Source organism: Malaclemys terrapin, chromosome 9 (genome assembly GCF_027887155.1).
Source record: "Malaclemys terrapin pileata isolate rMalTer1 chromosome 9, rMalTer1.hap1, whole genome shotgun sequence".
Lineage (NCBI taxonomy): Eukaryota > Metazoa > Chordata > Testudines > Emydidae > Malaclemys > Malaclemys terrapin.
In genome coordinates, this window is record NC_071513.1 from 659,465 (window position 1) to 675,425 (window position 15,961).

A 15,961-nucleotide genomic window follows, 5' to 3' on the forward strand; every position below is an offset into this window, starting at 1 on the left:
ATGCTGTGCGTGGCTCAAAAGCTTCTCTCACTCACCAACAGAAGTGAGTCCAATAAAAGATATTACCTCACCCACCTTGTCTCTGTAATCCCCTTGCACTCGCATGGCTACAACTCATTGCATGAAGCAGCACTGGGCAGTGACGTACCAGTAAAGCTCAGAGCTTAGCACCACTGCAACACTAACTGTTTTGTGAGCCAAACTTCTACCAATATTTCAAAGGCTCAGCTGGAGCCAAGAGCAGTGGGGAGCAGATCAATGGGGGATAGACCCAACAGATTTTTCTAGTTCCTGATTTTTCTACTATGTATGTCAGATGACTGGAAAGTGACAGCAAAGCAATGCCCCCCGGTCTCTACACCAGACGCACACAATTCCTAGGAAGGGAGAACATCTTCTCAGGAGAGAGATTAGCAAAGAAGCAGCGGAACGGGCATCTTAGTCGCCTATCAAACAAAAGTGTGACAGAGAGCACCCCTGCTGTCATCAGCTCCCCCTGCTGGCAATGACAGAGTACTGCACAGATTGGAGGACCCATCTGGGCTAGTGGTGCTTGAAGGCCCTCCACCCCTCAACTCCGGCTCTTCAGACGTGAGAGAAGGTGGAAAAAAGAAGCAGGCCTTCACTTACCCTCAGTATCTGCTGTTGCTGCTGCTGCTGCCTCAGGTACTGCTGCTGCTGCTGCTGCTGATCAGGTAATATCTGACTGGGTCGGATTCCTGACGGAACCCCTTGTGCACTCATATGATTCATCCCGCTCATCATAGGCGCTTGCTGTATCGACTGATGAGGAAACCTGACATAACAAGGAGAAGGATCAGTGGCTCTTGTGGATCCAGACAAAGCCTGGAGACAGAGGAGCCTCCTTAAACCCAGCCTGAGCTTCTCATTGTCTAAGAAAACCAAATGCATCAGAGCAAGCACGGCCAGAACCAGAGCCTCCCACATCACCAGTTCAGAGAGCCCAGAACACCCCCTGGGACCCAGGCACCCTCTCAACTAGGCTTGGATGCAGGATTCTCCCTGTACTTTTTCAAAGGTTTGTCCAGTCTAGGTTAAAAGGTCTCAAGCAACAGGACTCCGAGCCCTGCTCCTGGGGACAATTTCCTGGCTGTATCCATCCCCCTGATGGAGAACGATGGTGCATCCAGTGCTTTCCCCCTGGGGGGGATGGACAATCTCCCAGCCAGATCCATCCCCTGGTCAGGTGATTCCCTGGCCAGATCCACCTGTTTGAGAGTCACTGGGGTCCCAGCCCTTCTCCCCTGGGGTCAGGTCCAAATCTGTGGTTAATGACTTCTCTCTATCCTTCAGCCTGTATTCCCCTTTCTTAATTCCATCCCTCCCTTACTGGTCACAGCCCCTTAACCCCTCTCCCTGCTTGGGGTTATACACATCTCTCCCCATGCTACTCACTGAATTCCCTCCTGGCTGTAATATCTTTCTGGGTCTGAAAAGGAACTGGACAAGACCATCAGCTCCGGAGGCACAAAGGATTCCAAGATGCTGAACGCTACAGCACCAGAGCTATAGCCCTGGGGCCACAAGGCTTTTCACAGTCCCCTATCAACTAGTCCTGTCTGAGCAGTTACATTGGAGAAGCTCCCTGTGCAACACCAAGAGCTGCTCAGCGCCGGCAGGTTGGGCGGTACCTCTGTGTGTTGCCCAGGGCGTGGCCATAGCCGGGGGCCTGCTGATGCACATAGCCACTTGGTCTCTGCTGCATCTGTCTGACGGGATCCACGAGAGCTGGGTTTGAGCTGGGATGGGAATTCTGGTAGGGCTGGCTGGAATAGTTGGGAGGTACCATTGTACTGGACTGAGGGGGATGCTGCTGCAGGCCTATATGGGAGACGTAAGGTGTGTAACCCTGAGGGGAAGAAAAAGCCTTTGTTAAATGTGCTGGGATACAGAGGGAGTGCTGGGGGAGGAAGCGGGGGGGGGGGGGGGGGGGGGGCACAGCGATGGCAGCATTAGAAACCCAGGGCCTCTTGGTCCACTTCACCCTCTTCCCAGAGATTGGAATTTTCATGACAGTTGGCAAGTGGGGGACACCAGGGGAGCACCAGGGGGCTCCAGGGCCCTGCAGCAGGAGTTCACACAGTGCTGGCTGTGCCTGAACCCACCAGTCCCTTCATCCCCCTCCTCCCTGCCAGAGAAAGCCCACTCACCTGGGAAGGCTGCAGGGCTCCATAGGAAGGGGTAGGGGTCATGTGGCGCACTGGCGGTTGCCCCAGCATTCCCTGGCCCTGCTGGAAAGGAGCACGAGACATTCACACTCAGGAACACGGAGACCTAGGACCATCTAGCTCCCTCTGGGCATATGTGAGCTCCTCCCAGCAGTGCTCTGGCAGCACTCCCCAGGCCAGACACAACAGCCCGTCCTCTCCAGGACTCAGTCTGGCAGGAATGTCACGGCCACATGGGACCCAGCAGTGAGCAACTGGGCTCGCAGGGACCCCACCTTCCAATCAGGACAAGGCCTTGGAGAATGTTCCCAGGCCAGGCTAAAGAACAGACCTGCCTCCATTTCTGTTGGCCCGACAGTCCAGTGACACTAACCCCTGCCTTCCCCCCTGCTGGCCCCACAGATGCAGTGACACTAACCCCTGCCCTCCCCAGACTAGGGCCTGGCACCCCCTGCTGGCCCCACAGCCACAGTGACACTAGCTCATTCTCAGTGTCCGCCTCCCCATCACAGCTGATTCCATCAATGATGTGGGAACACAAAGAAAGAAAGGAACCAAGGACCCAGATGATGCCAAATGCTATAGAAATACCAGCCACCTGAGGCAGACGGAAATGCAGGGTTAGGAAGAGCGTTGGGGAGTTTGTTTTCCAGCATGAATAAGAAAATGAAAACCAGTGAGCACAACCCAGGACCCACTGTGCTCTGGGACAACTGCGCAGCCAGGGGTGGGACACAGCTCCGCCGTACCAGCTTAGCCTGAAGCTGCTGGCGGAGCAGCTGCCCTTGGGAAACTGGAGGCTGCTGTCTGTAGACTGCTGGCTTGTAGGAAGGGTCAATTCCCATCATGCCACTCATCCCCGAAGGCAGCACCCCACTGTAGGAGGGCCGACTCTGCACCAGCTTTCCCAGGGGCACGCGAACAGGTCGGTAGGAGGTATCCAGCCGAGGGCCACCTGCAATAGGAGGAGAACGAGAAAGGGCCAGAGTCACACACATCCTACCCACCACTGTCCCACCACACTTGGGCAGGAGCAGCTGCGAAGGGGCACTCTCTGCTGGCTATTCGTCTCTAGCCAGGCCAAGCCCAGGCAGGTGTGTCTGGTTCTTCCATTCGCTCACCTCTCAAATGGAATAGGCTACAGAAAAGGAAGCTCATGAAGTAAAAGGGACTCCCTTAAAGTTGCTACTTGCAGGGTAGTAAGATTTTCCTCTCCCCCACACCTACCTGCTGGCAGAGGCTGATTCTGGGCATAGAGACCCACTGGCGACTGCCCATATGCCAGTCTAGACATGGAATTCCCAGCCTGATGATGCATGAGGTCTGCAGGCATGCCAACTCCATAGGAGACTCCTCGGCCAGGGCCCAACACAAAATCCTGCAGGAGAAAGGAGGAGTGAGTGGGAGCAGCACATCTGGAGCCTCCAGGAACTCACAGCTGGGACAACTGGGTCACAAAGCTAAAAGAGACAAGACCCTGTGTGCTAGTCAGGGCTACGAGCAGCCTCTCCTCTCCCTAGCAAGGGTGCTGAGGGCACACACACTGCCTCTTCCTCAAGAAACCCGGAGAGGATCCTCTCCTGGGGAATGCTGGGAAGAGGTCCAGCGTTTCACTGATGCCTCTCGGAAAGGAAAGCACTAACCACCTGCTCCTCCCAGGCAGAGCAGAGAGGGCAGATCTGTGGTTAGGGGTGGGACACAGCCCTATGTCAGGTCCACGGCTGGCGGGAAAGGCCATGTTACCTCGCTTTTGTTGGCAGGCTGGTTGCGTTTCTTGCTCTTGCTCGGTTTTTTCTTGCGCTCCTCCGTGGAGGTGGCAGGATTGGAGCTGGTTTTATCAGCCTTGGCTGGCTCTACAACCTTCTTCTCTGGCTCTAGGGCCACAGGTGTGGGGGGCTCCTCCTCCTCGGGAGGCAGTGGCAGTGGCTCCAGGTAGTAGCTGCGGGGCTTGGGTTTCAGGTGTGTATGATACAGCAGGAGCCTCTGCTGCTCCTCGAACCTGGACACCTTACGATCCACCCGCACAGTCCCAAACCAGCCCCAAGAGAGGGGGGCTGAGTGCTTCAGGCCCTCAAACAGATCCCAGGGGGAAATCTTCTGCTTCGTGGAGACTTGCAAACCCTTGAAAGAAAGATGAGAAAGGCAGTGAGCAACCCCCAAGCCACTAGCAGCCCTTGGGCAAGGGCACAGGGAGCCACTGAGCCCATACCACCAGCTCCACTCCATCGAGCAGGGACCAGTGTCTTGTCTCTTCTGAAACAATGTTCACCACATTGTCTCCTATTGCTCCTCAATTCATCCCCCCCACCTTTGCCGGTCTCCTGCTGGCACATAGGCTGTAAGCTGCTGTGGCATGGCTCGTGGGTCTCTGGGGGGCACAGAGCCAACATTTAAATCAGCAGCAGCAGTATTCGTGATGTCTTGGAAGACATTGGCTGCAACTATTAACGGGTTAAACACCTTAACTCTTCCCTTCTCTGATGTGGCTACACCACGCTGAGTGCGAGGGCCCTGGCTCTTTCTGGACAGCTGCACAAAACACAGTACTTGGCAAGAGGGTTAACAAACCAGATGCTTCCAGACACCAGCACAGGCTCCAGGCAAGAGCAGCACGAGGCTGTCTGTGCACCGGCAGCCATGACTCAGAGGCCCAGGAACAGGACTACTTGCCTCCTTCTTGAAAATAGAGTCAAAGCCAGCAATCTTGTTGCCTTTGGTGTCAATGAGGGATCCCTGAGGTTCACAGGTAATGACGTCCCGAGTCTGCTTGGGAAGAGGAAGTAGCTGTCGCACTTTCTCCAGGCTGTCGGATTGTCGGTCGCCCAACTCCTTCTGCACTAGGCGGAGACAAAGGCGTCAGGAGCCATTCAAACAGCGGCATCCAATGCAACCAACCCTACTATCACTGTCGTCCCCACAATGCTCTGCCCCACAACCACCACTGCCTCACGCCCCACAAGCCACTTCTTAATACCCTCTTATATCGCTGCCCTCTGCGCCCAACACCACACCATATTCCCCAGCTCTCCAGACTGGCCAGGGCATCCTCACCCTGAGTTTCTTGACCAGGTTCATGTATGCTCGCTTGTTCTCCTCCATGCTGCCCTGAGAAATGCTGGACATGTCCGCAGCCAGGGTGCCGTTGATGAGTACACTCAGCATGTCCAGCACTGTGGTGAAGAGCTCGCTGAGGGGAAGAGAAGAAAGGCTGAGGTCAGGAGAGGGGAAGACCCTGCAGTTCCACAACCCAGCACCACACAGAAATGCGGGGTTGCATGAGCACCTCTGCCATCACTGAGAACAATGCCCCGTTAACTCACCTGGAACATGCCCTCAGGAGATGGGCAGGATTGGACCCACCAGCACAGGACATCTTATAGCACCCTGTCCAGACTTCAATCCCCATCTCCTCCTCTGGAAAACTGTTCCACGGCCTCCCAGAACCCTCACTATCCCATTGCGCCTTGTAACCCCCCCTGGCATTCACACCCTCGAGACAGCTGGATGTGCCCCCTGCGTGCACACTCACTCAGCCTCTCCTCACAACTCATTCCCTCAGCTCTGCCCTGAGCTCCTCACAGCTTGTCTGCATCTTTCCGGTAATAACCATGCCTGGGTGAGCTCAGTGCGCCAGCTGTAGGGAGGGGACTGTCCCCTCCCTGCTCTGCATGTGCCCATGGAGTGTGGGGGCCCTTTGGCTGCCATATGAGCCTATGCACTGGGAACTAGTTGCCCACTACTTCTCCTAAGTCTCTTTCAGCCATCCCTGGTTCCTGATTCCTGCAAGCCTCTTGCAGGAGAAGTCTGTATGTGCTTGCGGGCTGGCTCTCCCCCAGGGGACAGAAGTATGTGGGTGGAACAGCTTGCCCTCACCAGGAAGGAGCTGGACTAACTCTAGACTCCCCGTGGGAGGGGCCCTGCTCCGAGACTTGAAGGAGACAGTTACTTGTTTGACTGCATGTCGACAGTCCCACTGCTGATGATGTCCAGGAGAAGCACCGCCCACTCTGTTGTCTGCTGTGTGCTGCGCTGAACTGTGTCAAACATCCCCCCCACCTGGCAGGGAACAAAAGTCAGTCAGAGCCTTCCACACAGGGAACCCCAGAACCCAAAAGGGAGAATGGAAGCTAAGCCAGGATACCTCTGATGGGTAGGTGAGGGGGGGACAAGCTCCAGGCAGCCCAGCTAAAGGGGTGCCCTGCTGTAGGCCCTGGAGCAGCTTAGGCCCTGCCAGCTGGGCAGCAAGTTGAAAAGGGAAGCAATGCTGTGACCAATCTGCAGTGAGCGTTTCTGAAAGAGTTCAAGGTGTGTCTCCTGTCTGGACAGGACAGTCAGGTCTCTCCATCCATTTCGTCCCCCGCATGGCTCCATACCCAGAAGAGCCAGGGAAATCTTCATCAGGCCCTGCCCACTCCTAGAAGGGAGGTCTCCCTGTTTATCTCCCCTTTTGTCCTGCTGCTCACCAGATTCAGTCGCAGTTTCAAGGCCTCATGCATCAGCTGTTTGGCTTTGCAATCATCCTGGTATTGATCTTCCCGCCAGTTTGTAACGATCTAAGAGATTTAGAAGAGAGGTGAGGACCTCACATGCTGGACCCTGCACTGCACGGGGAGCAGTGAGTACTCCCCACTCCTCACAGTCTGGGCTAGGAGGAAAGCAGAGAAGATGCCCTGCCAAAGCACCCACAGTCCCCGATATGGAGGGAGTGAGGGAGATGCTTTCCCCATGGAGGATGCCACCCTGTGAGGGTACATCCATTTGGATGCTCTGTTGTTCCCAAGCTCTTGTGAGGGCCGGGAAGGGGACTACCTGCTGGACCTGGCTGTAGAGTGAGGTAAGGAGGCCTTCTCGCTGCTCATCCTGTCCTTTTAAACACGTCAGCACCAGCGACAGGAAGGGCTGCTGGCTCAGGAGGGACATGCTGGGAAGAAGAAGAGGAAGTGAGCTAGACAATACCGAATGCTAGGTGTGGCTGCCCAGGGCTTCCTGACTTCTCCCCAGAGCTCACCTCTTCTGCTTCTGGCGATCTCGCTCTTTGCGGGATGATGACCCCAGGTGCTGTCCTTTCTCTAGCTCTTCTCCAGCAGCTTTAAGTACATGGCCCTGCACCGATGTGGGCAGCTTGGCGATAAGTGGGGCCACCAGCCACACTCCTGACCTCTCCAAGGAACTGTGACACAGGGCAGACAAAAAGCTGAGTGAGCCAACCCATAGTCCAAAGTCCCTCTGCAAAGGATCCCACTGTCCCAAGGAGAGAGGAGCTGGGGCACTACCTACCTGAGGATGGGTTTGGCTTTGTTGCTGGCAGATGCAGTGCTCACAGGCGCAGTACTGAGGCTGTTGACTCCAGTTCCAGTGGAGTTAGCGGAGCTGGTCTCTGCTGACTGCTGGAACACCTCGATGGTGGCCTTGGCAATGTTTTCTAACAAGGAATTCATCTCCTGGAGAGAGTAGAAGTGTCGAGTGGAGTGCAGACCCCCCCCGCCCCCCCCCCCCCCCGCAACACCGCCCCTCTTTCTAGAGCACTTGAGGCACTGGCTGACCACAGCAACAGGGCTCAAGTGAAACTCCCTCATGCCTGCAGGCCTTGGGCGACTCACCCATTCTCGGTGAGCCGTTCCCCAAGCATCCTCCCCCACTAATGTTCTCCACATTCTCACTCCCTGCCAGGGGTCCATTCCCCGCCTTGGAAACAGAGAGAGATCCCATCCAACATGCAGGGCAGCTCTCTCAGCTCACCACACAACTCACATTGTTTGCTGTCTGTTTAATCATGAGCTGCAGCTCCAACGAGGACTGCCTCATTGTCCATTGGTCCAAGTTCTGTAACACACAGACACACTGCAAATTAACAACCACTTCCTCAGCCCACATAGCCCCTCCCGCAATGATGAATCTTCCCCCTGGCCTCAAGAAGGTGAACGTGTTTTAGAGACGGACATTATGAACGCTCATATCCAGCAATGGAGGTTAATGGGAATAATGTGTCAGGCTCTCTCCTCCCCACTCATCCCACCATGGAGCCAAGCAGGACCCAACCGCCCCAACACCTGTAGGATGCGTTTAATCCTCTGTCGCTGCGGATTCTCTCCCTCCTCATTGTCCAGCAGTCGATGTGGATAACAGATCAGCTGCATCAGCCTCTGGGCCTGGGTGCTGCTCAGAACGGGATCCTGCAGATCATTGCTGTCTTCACAGAGGGACTTCAGACATCGTTCACCCACCCACTCCTGCAAGGTGAGCACAGGATGAGCAGGGTCAGTGCATGGCCTGCACTGTGTTTAGGTGAGCAGGCCAAGACAGCACCCACTGCTTGCTCCTCAAATTTGAGGGGAGGATCTGGGAGCAAATTCAATCCACACAGACCTCCCTAGCAACTAGTAGGGCCCAAAGTCCCTTCTCCTCACTAATTATGCTGACACTGCCCCTTTACTTGTCCGATGCAGTGACTGTAGAAGGGGAAGCTGGTCCTGGCAGTCAGCAGCAGACAAACCCAGCTGTAGCTGTTTGTTTATTGACCTATTGGCCAGACTTAACTCCCGACTGTCCCCGCCATGGCCAGGCTTCACTAAAGCCATTCGACATTCCAAATGTTCCATTAGTAATTCAGACATTTTAAGGCCAGAAAGAGCCATTGTGATCATCCAGCCTGAGCTCCTGCACAACATGGGCCACAGGGCTTCCCTGAATTAACTCCTGCCTTCAAGCCCAATGTCTGGGGTTGGCCTAAATCGTATCTTAGAAAAACTTCCAAGCTTGATTTGAAAATGGTCACTGATGGAGAATCCGCCATGACCCCTGGTAAACTGTTCCAGTGGTCAGTTACGCTCACTGTTAAAAATTTGCATCTTGTTTCTAGTCTGAATTTGTCTAGCTTCAATTTCCACCATTGGATCTTGTTAGATCATGGCCTATTAGATTGAAGAGCCTTCTTATTAAATTGTTGTTCCCCACACAGGCACTTACAGACTGTGATCAAGTCACCTCTTAACCTTCCTTCTGATAAGCTAAAGTAGATTGAAAGACTCCAGGAGTCTTTACCATTGTCTGGAGTTCCTCTCCTCCAATTCTATCCAAAACCCTCTCCAATCTGGCTTCTGCCCCTTTCATTTCTCTGAAACCGCTCTCGCCCAAGTCCCTAATGACCTCTTCCCTGGCTTCCATGACTATGCCCTCTTTTGGTTCTCTAATCACTCCTTCCCTCCTTGGTCCCTCTCTACTCTCCCGCTGCACCTTATGTCTTGGCAATTTCATCTAGAAACACAAATCCAACTACAGTCTCTGTGCTTATGACTCACAGATTTATCTCCTGCTCTCCAAACTACAGTCACCGCCTGTCTCTGACATCCCCTCATGGATGTCCTGTCATCAGCTCCAACTCAATATGGCTAAAACTGAGCTCTTAATCTTCCCTCCAAACCCGCCCCACTACCTCTTTTCTCCATCACTCTGGACATCATCCTCCTGTCATTCAGGCCTGTAACCTGCACATGCTCTTTGACTCCGGTTTCTCTCTTGGTTCTCATATGCAGGCTGTGTTTGAAGCTTACTGATTCATTCCACAAAACATCTCTAAAATACGACTTTTCCTTTCCGCCACCCAGCTAAAACTCTCATCGTGTCACGCCTGGATCACTGCAACATCCTTCCCTATGACTTTGACAAACACCGTCCTGCCTTGCTCAAATCCATTCAGAATGCAGCTGCAAAGATCATTTTCCTAACCTTTCACTTTGACTGTTCACCCCTTTCTCTACATCTCTCCATTGGCTCCCCCTTTTCTAGCGCATCAAACATAAGCTACTTCACTTTCAAGGATCTGCGAGGCCCACCCCCACTTTACCTATCATCTCTCATTCATAATCAGGATGTTGACTCCCACCTCCAATCAGCTCATAATGCCACACTCCACTGTCCACTTGTTACATTTTCAAACAAGCACCTTCATGCTTTCTCCCATGCTTAGGTGGTCATCTGCAAAGCTCTCTCATGATCCTCCTTCCTTCAAAACCCTCCCTAAGACTCTCCTTCTCCTAACTTGATAGCAGTTAGGCCGCTGGGGTGCTGAGACCACTGTCTATCACACTGACCAATCCTGTCTCATTATTTCCTCTCCAGTCTGTCTGTATCCAACTATCTCTTGTCTTAAACTTATACTCCTAGATCACTTAGGAGCTTTTGAAAATTTTCTCTTATCCTTCTCTTTGATCTCAGTTGGAACTGGATTGGGGACCTCTTCTTAGGCAAAATTAAATTGGTTCTTGGTTTTATATCATGCTAGCAGCAAATGCCTCCTGCCACCAAGTGTAAGCTCTTCAGGACAAGGATTAACTTTTTGTTCTGTGTTTGTACAGGGCCTAGCACAATGGGGTCCTGAGCCAGGACTAGGGCTCCGAGGTACCACATTAATACAAATAATGAATACAATATACTTCCAATGATCCAATCAGCATGGGGGGACACGGACTTTATTTGGATAATTGAGAAGGCAGGAGCCATTCAGTAGTGGAGTGGCCTTCCCACCAGCCAGGAGTACCTCCTCAGAGTCCAGGCCAGGGGTCTCTGCTCTATGCTCTGAAGCTCTGCATTATCCAAATCCCTTCCTTGTCCCCCAGCATGAGATACATGGGGGACAAGGCACCAATCTGAACAATCTGGGGGTTCGGATAATAGGGTTTTGGATAAACAGGAGTTATGGTAATGAAAAACAAATAATAAATAAGGCATGATTTCCATGCAGAGCTAGAGTCATGGTCAGGAGACAAGCCAGTGGTCAGAGCCGGGAGATAGGAATCAGCGGTTCAGAGGTAGGCAGGGACTAGGGCTGGAGTAAGGCTGGCCAGGAAGTAGATCTGGCACAGCTGTGGGCAGAGAATGCATTGAGCGGCCACTGAGTTCCTGTTGCTACAGGGTTTACATGGTGATTTGTTGGCTCTTCTGACCAGTCAGGGAACACAGCCACTTAGTGAGGGTTTATTAGGCGCAGCCAAGCTTACGGGGTTGCTAGGCAACCAAGCCTGAGGCAGCAGAGTTCCTGACAGCATCCACTATGGCAGCACCCCTGCTTCATGTATCCTCATGACAGACATTGGGGTCTTAAAGGATGGAGAGCCTCAACTGCCCCTCCATTTCTTCGCCAATAAGAATTCCAAGAGAACAGGTCTCCCGTTAGTGAGGGTGGAGGGCCAGATCATGGAGCCTGTGTGGACAACATATCTCAAAGAACCACCCTTCCTGTAGGATAAGTAACTGTTCTTCGAGTGACTGTGCACACAGATTCCACTCTTCGTGATTTACAAGCAGTGATCTTTAACCTGAAGGTGGGAAGAGGAGTCCTACTTAAAAAGGTATAGCAGGCTAGCCCTACCAAAGCTGGCATCTGATCTGGAAGCCTGAACCAGGACAAAATGGAAGGTGAAAGTGTGAACGAAGCTCTAGGAAGCTGCTCTAACTATTTCAAATAATGGGATGTTACCTAGAGACATTATGGAGACAGCGTGAGCCCTCATGGAATAGGCTCTAACATGACCCCGAGGATCTTGTCAGCTATCTGATACCAAAGCCTTAACACAGTCCAAAACCCAGCTGGATAATCTAAGTGGAACCCCTTTTTGGGAAAGCCACAAACAGACTGGGGGAGGATGTGAATGCTTTGCCCTAACTCTATAGAAGGATAAGGCTTTCACCACATATAAGGTGTACACTTTTATTTTGTCTGAGCTGGAGTAAGTTTTAGAAAGAAAACAGGAGATGATCTGACTAGTTGAGGCGGAAGTCTGAAACTTGGGAGAAGCCTAAGGATGACACTGTCCTTAAGGTACACAGAGGGCCCATCATGAAGGCCTGTATTTCATTGACTAATCTGGCTGAGCTAATGGACACCAAAAACACCATCTTTGTCTAGAAGTAGTAGAGGGGGCACGTTGCCATGGGTTCTAAAGGGAGTCTCTTAAGCCAGTCAGAACCAAACTGAGGTTCCAGGAACAGGGAGGTTCCTTAACTGGGGGGAAAAACATGCGAAATTTCAATACTGTAGGGACAGCAAACACACTGTAACTCTGGACTGGCAGGAGGTTTGCAGAAATTGCTGTCTGTGCACTCTAATGGAGCAAACAGAAAACCTAGATTGCTTCAGGGAAGATAGCTAGCCCAGGATGGCTCAAATTGAAGTGTTTAATGGTGAGAGCTGCTGCTGGGTTGCCCAGACAGAAAACCTTCTCCATTTAGCTCTGTACATTAGCCCAATAGAAGGCTTTCTGCTTTGTAACAAAATGTTCTGTACTCCAGATGAGCAGTCCCTGTCCAAGGGAGTCATCTAGACAGCATCCAAGCAAGCAGGCGGAGCCAGGCTGGGTCCGGGTGCAATATGAGGCTGTGGTTCTGAGAGACTACATTGGAAAGAAGTGGTAAGGTAGCTGGTGGGCTGTTCGAAATATTCATCAGTTCAGAGACCTGAAACTGTCTAGATCATGCTTGAACTATCAGGATATTGTGACCTGAGTCTTGTTTCAGTTTTCTGAGAAATCAGGGAACTGGTGGAAAAGCAGACAGACCTACCTGGAGTCCACAGGAGAAGAAAGGTGTCTGTCAGCAAGCCTGGGCTCATGCTCCTTCTGGAGCAAAATACTTGCTGCTTGCTTTTCTGGAACGTTGTGAACACATTAGGAACCCCCATCTGACAAAGATGTCGTGGAGGAGGGAACTGCTGAGGTACTATTTGTGGTTCTCTGAAAAGTGCCTGCTGAAATGACCTGCCAGGGTGTTCTGGAGACCAGGCAGGTGTAAAGCTACTGGCATAATGCAGTGAGGTATGCACCATTCCCAAAGGTATGTTGTGTCTTCACAGAGTGGGGAGGATCTTGCTCCCCGAGCTGTTGATAAAGTACACTGCAGTGGTGTTGGCTGCGAGCATTTGATCAGCGAGGCTCCAAACGAGACGTAGGAAGGTCTGGCATGCTAATGGTATGGCTCTAACTTACAAGATATCTATGTGCAATCAGACCTTCTGAGGGAACCACAGCCCCTGCATCTTGAGATGGTCAAGATAAGCTCCCCAACCAAGAGCGTAGGAGTCCATTACCAGGGTCTTGGGATGGAGAGGCACAGAGAATGGAACTCCACTGCAGACTTGAAGCAGAACTGCCTGCCAGCTTACCGAGGATAGGACTTCTGACATGACCATGCTGGTCCATACTGTGTCTGTTAGGCAGATAGATTGATCTTAACCAGCCTTTTAGTGGCCAAAGGTGATGTCCAGTCAGGCATGCTGCTTGACATAGGTGCACACTGCCATAGGCATGTGCCCCATATGCCTCACTGATCCTCTGGAGTGCAAAGTTACTTGCTGTGCGAATCTTCCCCGAATCAGCGAGTCATCCAGATGGAGATAAACTTGTATTCCCAGTCTGCAAAGGTATGCAGCCACTAAAGCCAGGACTTTGGCAAAGACCCACTCAGAGGCCAACAGGCAGGACTCTGTGTTGGCAGAGAAATGTTCCTACCAAGAATCTCAGATACCTTCTGGGAGTTGTGTGGATGAAAACGTGCCAGTATGTATCCTGAACCAGTCCATGGGATCCAGGGGAACATATTATGGAAACTAGGGTGACCATATGGAATTTGAAATGAAACAAACACACTGAGAGGTCGAAGGTTGAGGATGGGTCTCCAGCCTCCTTTCTGATATGGGAATACAAGTCCCTTCACATGAAGTACCTCTTCCACTGCTCCAACCTGCATCAGAGTCCACTTTCTGTTTCAACAGTTTTGTGAGATGGGTCCCTGGATAGGCCACGGGGAGGGAGTTGGAACAGTCTAAAACTGGATGGAATACCCATTAGCTATTCTCTTGAGGACTCACCAATCCAAGGTTATCTTCATCCAAACTTCTAGAGAAAAGGCAAGTTTCTAACAGGGCAAAAGAAAAATGCTCCAAATGTGGTCCAACCAGCTCTCAACACTTACGTCAAAACTACATCTTAGTAGAAGGTCCAGGTTGCAGTGCAGACGAGGAGGAGAAGGAAGGTTGAGCTGTGCAGAACTTCTACCTCTTCCTCAGAGGCTCAGAAGGAGATTGTTGCAATTAGCATTGGGGCTGAGGTTTGCGCTTGTAGTTAGTAAGTTCCTGCCTCTGTTGCAGTTTCCTCTGCGATAGGAACGTAGAGTCCCAGGGCTCAAAGAATCACTCTCCTGTCTCTGATGCTGTGGACAGCCTCATCTGTGCTCCTGCTAAACAAAACTGGTCCCTTCAAAGAGGAGGTCCTCTCTAGCTTTCTGGACCTCCCACAGGATCCCAGATGCCTGAAGCCAGGAAGAATGCATCATGGCAAATGCAATAGTCCTCATTGACATATCAGAGGCATAAAGAGGAGCTTATAACAAGGTTATCGCTGTGAGTTATTCGGGGTGAGTTAAAGGCGTTCTCTTGGCAGTTTGTTAAGTATGCTAGAGAGTCTATCCCAGAAGAGAAAAATCACACTGATAGCAAAGCTTGATAGTTGGCCACCCTCATTTGGAGGCTTGCGGAAGAGTAGATCTTATAGCCAAATAGATCAAGGTATTTGGGATCCTCCCCCTGAAGGGTGTTTTCTAGGGGCTCCCTACTGTTTGGGCCTTTCCTGAGCTGTCTGTACCAGTAAGAAGCCTGGGATCGGGTGCTGAGAAAAATATTCAGATGCTCATTAATCCACATCACAATTCTGACTGGTATCGCCATGCAAAGTATACACTAGTAATTTGTGCTGCTTTTCCTGGGTGTTTTCTGGTGATATATCAAGAGTCTCGTGATCCTATTAAAGATATCCTGGAATATTTTGAATTCATCCTGATAGGCTGAAAGAGATGGATTGACTTCCTCATTCAGAAGAAAAGGAGGAAATTCCTTGAGGATCAGGGAGCTCTAGATCTAAGCCACTCTGGTCATCCCCAGTATCCAATTCTTCATCTTCTAGCAACTAAGGATAAAAAAGTTGTGGGGCTAGAGATAGCTGAATTTGTCTACTTAGTGAGGGAGATCTTGGTCGAGTCACGGTAGAGGAAAGCTTCCTGGAATAACGGTTCATGCCCCAAGACGACCAGTATGTCTAGGGCTGGTAGAAGAGGGCACATGGGTGAATACCAAGGTGGAGGTTCCTTGAGAAACCCTGCCCTCTTTGTCGGTGCTGTAGTGAAATCCTCTCTGGATTTTCTGCTGGACTCCTATTGAGCCACCCATAGTGGAGAGTGGGGCTAGGAAGAAGAGGAGCTTTTGCTGTGCTCTGGAGAAGACAATGAGACAGACTACTTCCAGAGCTAGAGCAGACATGTCCAGGATGCCAGTGGTGTCAGATCAGGTGGAGGCATAGGGACTGAATGCTTGGAGATGACATCTCTTAGGCATTGCAGTAGGGGAGACTCCAGTATTGGATCTATGGATAGGTCAGTCGGTATGATGCAAGGCTTCGGTGTCAGGATGCCAGCCTGTGCCAAGAAGGCTGAAGCAGGCTGGAGGATTTTGGCGCTGAGGATAGTGCTGGAGCACATACTGTCAGCATGATACCAGGGGGAACATAGTCCGTGTGGGTTAAAGGAGCCATCAGTGCAGATTTGCTCTTCAGTGGCAGAGCACTGGGAGGGACACTGAGTTGTGGGTCTTAATAGATGAAGTCTGAGAAGTCTCTTGATTGGGTTTGCTGAGGGCAATCTGTGCAGGACTTCTCTACTGGAGCACTGTTCTCTCTGAGGGCACAGAGCTAGAGAGAAGTGTGGTCTATGGCAGGAGGCAGTGAGAGAGC

At 51.7% G+C, this 15,961-nt stretch overlaps 1 protein-coding gene across 2 annotated transcripts in view; it reads right to left on the bottom strand.

The window, feature by feature from the left end:
• The window catches only part of MED12 (mediator complex subunit 12), a 72,044-nt gene that overhangs the window by 14,109 nt on the left and 41,974 nt on the right, over positions 1 to 15,961 (bottom strand). The window contains exons 27-41 of one of the 2 annotated variants that reach the window (XM_054040151.1): positions 8,240 to 8,419; positions 7,941 to 8,012; positions 7,467 to 7,630; positions 7,198 to 7,359; positions 6,999 to 7,110; positions 6,653 to 6,742; positions 6,136 to 6,245; positions 5,241 to 5,376; positions 4,860 to 5,021; positions 3,933 to 4,310; positions 3,417 to 3,567; positions 2,939 to 3,144; positions 2,172 to 2,249; positions 1,653 to 1,870; positions 631 to 796 (exon numbers count right to left, since the gene is read on the bottom strand). In XM_054040151.1, coding sequence (XP_053896126.1) covers positions 631 to 796; positions 1,653 to 1,870; positions 2,172 to 2,249; positions 2,939 to 3,144; positions 3,417 to 3,567; positions 3,933 to 4,310; positions 4,860 to 5,021; positions 5,241 to 5,376; positions 6,136 to 6,245; positions 6,653 to 6,742; positions 6,999 to 7,110; positions 7,198 to 7,359; positions 7,467 to 7,630; positions 7,941 to 8,012; positions 8,240 to 8,419 — 2,385 coding nt within the window. Of the gene's footprint in view, positions 1 to 630; positions 797 to 1,652; positions 1,871 to 2,171; positions 2,253 to 2,938; positions 3,145 to 3,416; positions 3,568 to 3,932; positions 4,311 to 4,859; positions 5,022 to 5,240; positions 5,377 to 6,135; positions 6,246 to 6,652; positions 6,743 to 6,998; positions 7,111 to 7,197; positions 7,360 to 7,466; positions 7,631 to 7,940; positions 8,013 to 8,239; positions 8,420 to 15,961 lie in introns of both variants that reach the window. The other variant, XM_054040150.1, reaches the window with a different exon arrangement.